The following is a 9,875-nucleotide window of genomic DNA, read 5'->3' on the forward strand; positions in this document are numbered from 1 at the left end:
TTGCCTCATGCACAGCTAGGGACACAAAATGACATTTCATTGTTTTGACCATGGCAGCATACACACATTGTAACACTCTGCTGTGACTCAGTACAACATCTCTTCCATTCATTGTTCCTGGTCACTGTGGGGAAGTACACAATTATTCTTACTCTTCTTTTCTGCACCCTCCTTCCCAGCTGCATTGCTGATGGGGAAGGTGCACTTAAGGTCACCCTGTAGAAATACTCCAGGAGATTGCAGCACTAGAGAAGCACTAAGTGCAACACAGGAACTGCCCCTGATCACAGGGCGCCAAGTACAATTGTACTTGTTTTCTAAGTACCATTATTTTTCTGTACCAGAGCACAGCACCAGTCTGCAAGCGCTGCATAGGTGCTACTTCATTCATACACGACCCACTACAAGGCATGCTACCCATTTATTTGTGCAAAATTAATACACTAATTAGTTGCACGGTAACAGCAAACACAAATGTAGAAAAATAAACACCAAAAATGGGAAAGTTTGTGTATTTCTTTCTTTTCTAAAACCAAAAATATTTGACAGAGGAAGTGATCTGTACTCAGGATTCTGTACAATTCCTGGCAAAAATGATATTGAAATAGCAGAGGGCTTCTCTCCAACCTCTGAAGCAAGGGAAAATTCAACTGTGACCTTGCTCAGCTCTGACTAGATAACAGGGCCCACACCACTTGGAGGCTGCATATGTGTAAGCATGCAAGGAGCAGCTGCTGTCCTGTAGGGGAAGGACTTGCTCACTTCCGCCAAAGAAAGTGCATCAGTAAGTTAACAAGCGCTGTTTAACCATGTCTCTGCCTGAGGTTGTATTTTTCACTGGGGTTTACTTAATACCTAGTGATGGTTACTGTATCTGGATTAAAACGGGTTGAAATCACTCAGGGGAAAAGATCACTGCCTGTTTTTCTCATTTTATTCTGTGCAGCGGGCAGCTGCTTGTAGATCTTTACTGCAGAGCCAACATAGCTGAGGCTTAACTGTTGTGTCATGACATAATATATAAACTTGAGCCAATCATTCTACTTTACTTCATTTCCCTCCTTTATATCTATCTTGCCTACCTTCATAACAATGACTAGATAAAACTGCCTCTCTGCATTAGTCAAAATGCCATACACAACAGGACATCGAACTCTTAGCATCTAAACACTATCATGGCACACTACAATAATATAAATACAATGATCTTACTCAGAGGAGCAGTCCATTGTTTCCAGCGGAAGCACAGGCACACTCGCAGTCTTTTTCTAACTAGGTTTTGAAACATAACAAGATAAAAACTGTATTTAAATCATAAATGTGAATATAAATGCATACATATAAACTGTAAAAAGTTCAACAGACTCACTTACCTTTGAAGAACTAATTCACTTTGATGACTTGGAACCTTAACATGTATGAAGTCTAACTACTAAAACTAATTAAACTTATAGTTGTCTATTTGTAATAACAGCTGCCTTTTTTCTTCCACTGCAGCACCACACAATTACACAGCCGAAAAAGCTCGTTCAAAATTAATGATGTCTAGACATCATTAAGTAGTTACAGGTTTGCGTGTTATTGCTAATGCAAGTTTGATGCAAGTTTGTTGCTAGTAAAGTATTAGATCTAACTTTGAATCAAGGTCTGTCCATATTTTTTTAATGCAATGGACTTGTAATATCAGCTGCACAGTAAAAATGTTTCTGAGACAGAGCTACTGGAACATAACCACTACTAAAAAGTTAATAACTCTGGGGTATAGTTTATATTTTCTTCTCTGTCTGTACCAAAATGTTTAATCTACTTCAAGTACCTTTCCTGTTAGAAGACTGTCAAAATAGCATAGAGCTTGCAAACTGATTCTACAGTCATATAAAATTAAACTACTCAAGGCTTTTTTTAAGATTTAAAAAAAAAAATAAAAATCCAATTGTCCTGTTCTGACCTCCCATGCAGGAAATGAACACAGATTGCCAATGTAAAGGCATTAAAGCAGTATATATCAGAGGAGTAAACACCTTGCAACTACGGATTTTAGGGAAGACTGTTTTTAAAACTGACTGCATGGTAAAATGCAGAGAGATGATTTCAAAGGAGAGTGAAGAACACTTAAAAACCCTAATTATTACTCAATCATTTCATTCTGTCCTAACTAAATTAATTCAGGTTGAAATGTCTATCACAACTGCTTATAAACATATAGATTCCCTGTAAAAACAACTCAAAGCTAAACCACTACACTCATTAGGAACAGTAACGCTTTATTTTTAAGAGTACAGTTATTTTCCTGAATTTGCCCAAAAGCATTCCTTGTTTTCTTTCCAAGAATATTCGTCCTCATAAATCTCCTGCAAATATAAAAAAAGAATGGGAAATATTGTGGGAGTCTGCTACATACAGCCATAAGCCAGGCCAAACAACTCAACAGCCATCCTGCTATTATTTACTGATCACTACAGGACTACAAACTAGCAAACAGAAAAGAGGGCAGCACCCTTAAAACATACTGACTTACATGTGGGCAGATACTGAACCTTGGCTGAGCCCCATTAAATTTAAAAGGGCCTATCTATAGTGAAGTCAATTCAAGAAATAGATATAGAAGAAATTATGTAAAAGCTGTAGAGCACACAGCATTCGTGTCTGAAACTGCCCTTTCTGCATGTTGTCATGTTAACCTACTGTCCCATCATTTTTAGGAGAGTATTTAAGTATACAAAATTTCACTAATAAAAGAATTAAAATGACAACAATACAGAAAATTAACTAAGCATTATTATCAGGACACATGAGGCTACCTAGCAGCAGTCCAGTCCTAAGCAACAAATTCAGCAGGGCTTTGATCCCCTGATAATTCTTTCCCAGGCCACAGAACTCCAGTCTCCTGAAAGAGGTGTCAGGAAAGTGGAGTAATGCAGAGAACATCACTGTTACCACACACCAAGTTCTGCCTGGGAGAGAAGGCAGAGGTAACACCAGTTACTTGCATGCAACACTGTGATTATGCAATGAGGCTCTTTCTAGACCCAGGCTGGTCTCTCCACACATTGCTGTGTTCCCATACCAGCTTTGGGACCTCCGCTCATCCCTCTGTGTGCTGTTGCTTAATGCTTTGTGCTTTCTCAAGGCCATGGGGATGAGGAGAAAACAGAAGGATAAGAAATGGCACTCCTACTTGCAAACTGCAGTGCTGTCCAAGGCAAAGCTGACTCAAAAGTTCTTCCAGACGCCTGTGAAGAACTGAGTTTTGCCAGTCAAAAGAGGAGAGTTTGGGGCTCCCTCACTTTGACCTCAGGATGGTGTTCAAAGGAAGAGGGGCTGTTTGATACAAAGAAGGAAAGTCTTCCAGGTGCCCAACCCACCAGATATGGGCCTGGCTGCATTAGAGGAAACTCATCTATGCTAGACACTAGCCTCCCATCAGGAGCAACTGCTGCCCGTAACACTTCAGCTGCTTCCCTTAACAGCAAGAGCAGCCTTTATCCCAGCTGTCTAAGACCTTGGCACAGGCCTAAAATCATGTTTGTCCCCAGACATACCTTTTTCCATATTGGAACGGATGCTTTTAAAGTATTGATGCAGTACATTACAGCTTCAAGAGATTCTGCTCTGTGTGGAGAGGAGACTGCAATAATTACACTTGCCTCAGTTATTGGAACCACACTAGGGAGAGAAGAGGAAAAACAGCAGCTTTAGCTAACACTTAACATCAGGAGCACCCAAAAGTTGTGGCCATGTCACGTCAGTATTCTGGCCACATGCTCTCCTGACTCATTCATACTGAGCAAGTGTCAAACCACGTCCAAAAGATTATACACTTTTTAAAAGAAAGAAAACCACAACCAAAATCAGTACCAGATGTGAGAATTCCATGTCTTAGAATAAATAAACTCACCAGACATAGGCTTTTTTTTCTTCTATTATTTTTTTTTTAAATAAAGTCTATGGAATTAAGAGGAGGAAACTGCTAACTTGCAACAATGCATAGGAAACTCACTGAAAGCTGGGTTCATAATTAACAAGTTAGGAACAGCCAGTTCTTATCTGAAAACATAAGAAGCCATCTCAGTTTGCATACAAATTTGTAAAAGAAGAAATTAAGTGCCTCAGACTACACAGATTTTGCAATAAAACTTAATTTTTGTCACATTCTGATTTCAAATTGTCAAGTTCTTCCTGTTTGGTGTGTTATTTTCCAAATCTAACAGAAGTAGCATAAGGGTTTGTTTTGCTCCTCACGAGGGCAATATTCCCAAAAGTTGCCTCCCAATTCTCCCTCTATAGCAAGACTCCTCTGGCAAACAGTTAACAGGAAAAATCTAGTCTTAAATGCTTTGAGCTGCCCGCGAGAGAACCACTCTCTCTGTTGACTGTAGAGGAAACTAAGTATTACCCCTTGCAGTCACCTTCCAAGTTCCTTTTGCTGGGAGAAAAGGAAATCACTCTGCAAATTCTGTTGGTTTCAGTGAGAAATCTGATGGAATAGTGAAGGCTCAAGAGTATGTCAGACGGTGGTATTTCATGTTATGAACCCAAGAGAAAATGCTTATCCAAGACTCAGGCAACAACAGAAGGTTCTCCAGCAAGTATGGCTGGCAACTAATGTGCCTCTCCCCTTTCTGTAGTCTAACCTTGCAGCTTCCCTATGGTCTAATTTGACTTAAATCTGACAGTAAGAACATTCTGTGGCACCTCAGTCGAACAAAAAAGAAAAAAGAAAGCACTGCCAACTTCACGTCCTTTAAAAAAAAAAAGACAAAACAAATCAACAGCCTCCCTTCATTCAAATGAAATCTCTATCCCTTCTCCCACCTTCAAACCATCACACCAGCATCAAGGATCCTGCAGGCTAAATGCGAACTCCAGCAAACACCATCAATACATGTATTTTGAAAAGACTATTCCTGAACCTTAACTCCACAGCAAGAGCTTGATCCCATAGCCACCTTTGCTGCATTACAGTTTTTATAAAGACTCCTGCACATCCTGCAACTGTGTAAGCACGGCCATGCACCAGACAAGGATTAATACTCCACTTGCAGAAGGATGGAGGCTGACCATACATACCCAAGTCTATGCTGCACTGCAATATGTTTGACTGATGGCCATTTCTGTCTAACATCTCTGCAGATTTTCTTTATTTCGGTCTCTGCCATGGAAGTATATGCTTCATATTCTAAGTGAATCACTTTTTTCCCTTCAAAATTATTTCTTGTAGTACCTAAACAAGAATGATTTATCAACCAAAAGTACTAAGTAAATAAGTAAATATATATTATAAATCTGTTTATATATTTATTACATAACAAGTTATTATATATAAATATTGAGTAAAATTATGGATCTCCGGCTATGGTCAAGGTCAGCACAGTGCAAATATAAATCACCTCCTCTAATCTTGGCTGAGTAAACTGATTCTTTGAACAAGAGAAATCTCTAACATACAAGCAAGAATTTAGTTTACAGATTATACAAGCCTGCAGTCTGTTATGTCCAAGTCTAGAACAACTTCTAACTGCAAAGATGCTAATGTTGCATTTACCTGTGCAATGTTTCAGTGCTCAGTATTCAGGAGCTCAGCAGCGCTGATTTAAGCACAAAAGGGTTTCCAGATCTGTACCATGTATGTTAAGCAACAGGACAGAGCTATCAGCCTTGACCTTTACCAGCCCATGGGTAAAGTAGTACTTTACTTTCAATCAAGATCTGAGTTGCAAGCGTTTTCATACAGGTGTGGGCCTGTGGCTTGCATAGCTGTGTCCAAGGGGATGGAAGATTAGCTCCCAAGCAGTCCTGTACTCCAGAGCTGCTCTGTTCAGCCTTAGGATAGCCACACCAGCAGGGAACTTCTCACCACTTTGTCCCAGGGCAACTGTTTAAGAGTTGCCATAGTCTTGTTCTGAATAATTCAAAACGTGTTTTCTAAACATCCTGGGTTCAGTCCAGGAATTTATTTATTTGAGAAGAACAAGTTCGGGGTGTGGACAATCTAGGTTTCATTTATTAGACTATTAACACACTCAGACATCCAGCTCAGAAATATTAAACTCACCAATGAACAGAGACACTGCCCCACAGCATGGTGAAATGACCAGCTCTGACACTTCATCTACAGAAAGCTTTTCAGACTTGAGCTCGATAAAATCTTTTGGCACATCTTCGCTTTCATCCATAGCTCACTAGAAAAGCTGAAAGCAAACAGACTCTGTTGCTGGTTTTGGCAATACTAGCGTTGGGCAACTGCTTTGTATCCAATGCTGATGTTCCGATTAATGCAGAAAACATGCATCATCTCCTTCCTCACTCCAAGGGACCAGTCTCAATGGCAAATTCACTTCTCAGTAGGCTTGATGAGAGAATGTTAACTGAACATATCAAGCAATGACCTGGTTTTTAACGTATACGGGTTCCTTCCTGGTAGGGAAGTCTGGTCCAGTAAGATTAAACTAGAACTAATCTGAGACTCAGGTTCAACAGTACAAATGAACCAGTATAGACCACTGTGTTAGTAAATCTGCAGCAGCACCCTCCTCCCTATCTTATCCTGAAATCAAACAGTTTTAAACAGAAATTTCTGGTAAATACTGTCTGGAGTTCTAATCCTGAAGTTCAATAGGCTCTCCACAACATTCAGGACCTTATACAATCGATCTGTTTCAGTGACACAGGACACACTTCTAATTTCTCTGAGCTGAAAACAGTCATCAGTTCATCTAAGAATGAGGAAAAGAACGATTTTGAGTAGCAACAATGGAACAAGCTGCAGTAAATACATGTACCGGCACTTGAAATCCCGCAAAGAAATTCATCGATTCTAAGGATACCTATTTCTTTGACAGCAACAAACAAACACCGAAAAAAAGGGTATTTTCATGCAGCATTTTTCTGTATCATCTTTTATGTTAAACAGTGGCAGAAGGGTTTTCATTATTATCTTATTTAGGCAAGCTCAGTATGTACTGGCAGCCAGGAACATTCACAAAAGAGTAACAAGACCTAAAAGCCAAATTCAAAACAATGTCTGACCCCTCAGGCAACTTTCTTCCAATCAGTGCATATGTGTTAGACATTTAATGGTACACCAGCTTATAGTTTCTGGTCAGTGCAATGGTTCAGTCCAGTAGGAAATGCAAGTTATGCTCTTTCAAAAGTGTGGTGGAGGGAGAGAACTGCAATCACATCTCTAGACCTAAACAACAAAAATAGATTACTGGAATATTACAAGGAGTCCATGAGATATTTTAGCATAGGATGACACTCAATAGGCAACTAAGCAAGAAGTAATACTTACTTAAGAGAACCTGAGCAGATTCAGCCTCCACTAATTGGTGGGATGATGGCAACCTCGTCTCCGGGCTGCAGGACCAGGAGCTGATCTCCAAGAAGCACGTATTCCTGCCGAACAGCAAAAACCACTTGATCCCGGATGACAGCAAGCCTGAGGGGGATTGGCAGGAGCACAAAGAGGTTTCCAAATCGAGTGTTTGCATTTAACCATGAGATTTCATTAAACAACAAACTGGTGCACACTTAGGGCAGCTAAGGTAAACACCGCTGAGACTTATGCAACTCTGCTTCCAATACACTTTCAAAAATACAACAAACACCTACCTCCTACTCTTGGATTTTCTTGTGGTGGCTAAGGAGAAACCAACTCAGTAAAAATTTCAGAAGTCAGGAATTGGATTTGTCATAGGCCTGCATCAGAATGAACCAATATACAGCAGACTCAGATCAGCAGTTTCTAACAAAGTGAGGTAGCAACCATCCAATTTAGGATTAGAAGAAAATGTTCTCCTCATTCAGTCTGGCTGGACAGGACCAATTTTCTTACACAGCAAGAAGCACTGCAGGATGCTTCTCATGAAATGTCATGACAACTCAGTGGTCAAAGAGTTGCTCTTGTTGTGTAACCTCACAGACTATGAGGCTTTGGTTCTTTCAAAATCTGCTATTGAAAGAGTGGCATGAGAACTAAGAGGGCAGATATGGTGCATTTTCTGGCAGATCTTCTGTATTTTTTCTTTTTTTTTTTTATTTCACATCTGTCAGATGCTGCTGCTAAGAGCCCACAGCTCTGGATACCATGAGATTGGGAGTCACTTTCATGACTAAGTGCAATTACACAGTGAGTATGAAGGCAACACCAGTAACACACCAGAAAAAGATGGCCAACATTAAACTTTAGAAGGTGCAAGCATGATAAAGGTTATTGTTTGAGACTACAAAATCTACAACAGTGGAGGGCTGTATTGCTACAAACAAGTAGGTTTGCCAAAAGGGTGCAAGTGAAAATCATCTTATCTCGTAGCAGCCAGACAGACCAAACCAGGCAAGGCACAAGACGAGCAAAACACAGTAGCATGAACTCAGAGGGCAGACTGAAAGGAGGGACTGTATGAAAGTAAAGCAAGCCACTGAGGAATGGGGTGAAACTATGGAACTGAAGTGCCCATTAGAAGGATGGGCTCTAATTAATGTCACTTGCAAGTTAATTCATTGGGGAAAATGGGTAGAACAGAAAAGCATTGTCAAGCCCAAGCTGCAGTCTGAATATCCATTAACAACGTGAATAGAAGTCTGTGGTCAGTGCCCTACAATTATGTTGAGTTTTTCCAGAAAAGCTAGGAGCAGAAGCATTTTCCAAGAAGGCCACTGTGAAGTAACTGAACATGCAAAATGTACTGCCCCAAGTCATCATTCACAAAAGGACAAAGTTGACAAACTGTAGCAAAACAACCAAAGGTGCTGCTGCTGCTGCTTCTGACACCAAGTAACAGGCTGCAAAGTAAAACACACTCATTCCCTACTGCGACTTCCCCCAAAACACTCTTAGTCTCAATTCTCTGTGAGGAAAAGGCTGCTGGTCTAACATTTGATTAGAGCTTCTCATTTGAAAACACAGGCCACTGCTAAATACTTAATTTTTTTTCATAGCCTTTTAAAGTAGATCCACTAAAGAAGGGCAGTGCCTAAAGAAAGACTTAGGCACCTGGGTCCAAACCTGTGGAAATTCCAGTGTACTCAGCTCTAAATCCTGAGGACTTCAACCTCTGTTATACCTTAGTTGCCGGGTTTTTTTACTCCCCCCTCCAAAACAGTGTTGCACGCTGTCTACATGACCTATTCTTGACAGGACTGAGCACCTTCCCTCAGCCTTAACCTGACGGGGAATTTTGGCTGACATCCTCAACAAGCATGAGTGCCGCAAAGGTCCTTATGGCACACAACGAGCACTCTCTCAGGACCAGGCTCCCTATAAAATGTAAAAAACAGTGGCTGGACTTTTTTCAAAGCAGGAGAGGTTGAGAGTGGCTGAGCCTATGTCCTATGTAAAGGTTCAGTGGTTGAAAGCTTGTGGCAGAGCTTCAGATCCCTTTCTCACCTGCCTTCCAGAGTGCACTGTAAGCTCAGACCAACGGCTAACAGTACAGCTCAAGATAACTGGTCATCAACGCCTGCACACTAGCATAAATTTCTTGTTTATTGCCCCAGATGTGCTTGATCCCTCCTTGACACATCTTGTATTCTCCACAGGTTAGTAACATAGACCAGCTTTTGCATGCAGCAGTTGCGATACCACGGCCCTCTGAGCACTGGGCCGCGTGTCCTAAAGCACCTCTCAGACTCAGCTCGTGGGTACATTTATGGGACCTAATCCTTTCATGCATCTACATAATGCTACAGCATTTGCAACCGGCCAAAACAACTTGCTGCAGGCTACAAGGAGGACGTGGCATCGCTGTTTTTACTGTATCAAAGCACATGCCGCAGCTCAACGCCAAACCCAGCCGCGTTAAACGCTGTGCACCTCATCGGCAGCTTCCCCGAGTACCTTGGGTGAACCTTGACGATCTCCTCCCAGAGCTGCA

General features: G+C 41.0%; 2 protein-coding genes across 3 annotated transcripts; both read right to left on the reverse strand.

The window, feature by feature from the left end:
• Positions 1-2,246: 2,246 nt before the first annotated feature.
• LOC104280411 (molybdopterin synthase catalytic subunit) lies at positions 2,247-9,875 on the reverse strand. 2 transcript variants are annotated; one of them, XM_009878057.1, is made up of 7 exons: positions 9,839-9,875; positions 7,295-7,441; positions 6,308-6,430; positions 6,056-6,191; positions 5,071-5,224; positions 3,543-3,666; positions 2,247-2,351 (listed from the first exon to the last, which is right to left on the reverse strand). In XM_009878057.1, exons 4-7 carry the CDS (start codon positions 6,174-6,176, stop codon positions 2,283-2,285), a joined length of 468 nt encoding a protein of 155 aa, XP_009876359.1. In that variant the 5' UTR covers positions 6,177-6,191; positions 6,308-6,430; positions 7,295-7,441; positions 9,839-9,875; the 3' UTR covers positions 2,247-2,282. The 2 variants fall into 2 exon arrangements, with proteins under 2 accessions (XP_009876359.1, XP_009876358.1); XM_009878056.1 differs by lacking the exon at positions 6,308-6,430.
• LOC104280410 (molybdopterin synthase sulfur carrier subunit-like) lies at positions 2,298-9,867 on the reverse strand (the record flags this gene model as incomplete). Its single annotated transcript, XM_009878055.1, has 6 exons — positions 2,298-2,351; positions 3,543-3,666; positions 5,071-5,224; positions 6,056-6,191; positions 7,295-7,441; positions 9,839-9,867. Coding segments are annotated over 2 exons (156 nt in total), but the record flags the coding sequence as incomplete, so codon positions are not given.

This window comes from Apaloderma vittatum, unplaced genomic scaffold (assembly GCF_000703405.1).
Source record: "Apaloderma vittatum isolate BGI_N311 unplaced genomic scaffold, ASM70340v1 scaffold11091, whole genome shotgun sequence".
NCBI classification, from domain to species: domain Eukaryota; kingdom Metazoa; phylum Chordata; class Aves; order Trogoniformes; family Trogonidae; genus Apaloderma; species Apaloderma vittatum.

Bases quoted from the DNA above. Each gene is read 5' to 3' on its own strand.
- LOC104280411 (XM_009878056.1), bottom strand. From the start codon at position 6,176: ATGGATGAAAGCGAAGATGTGCCAAAAGATTTTATCGAGCTCAAGTCT. The intron at 3,667-5,070 runs GTATGTATGGTC...TTCTCTCCCTAG, and splicing joins GCAGTGCAGCATAGACTTGG to TGTGGTTCCAATAACTGAGG. The intron at 2,352-3,542 runs GTATGTCTGGGG...TTATATTTGCAG, and splicing joins CCGTTCCAATATGGAAAAAG to GAGATTTATGAGGACGAATA.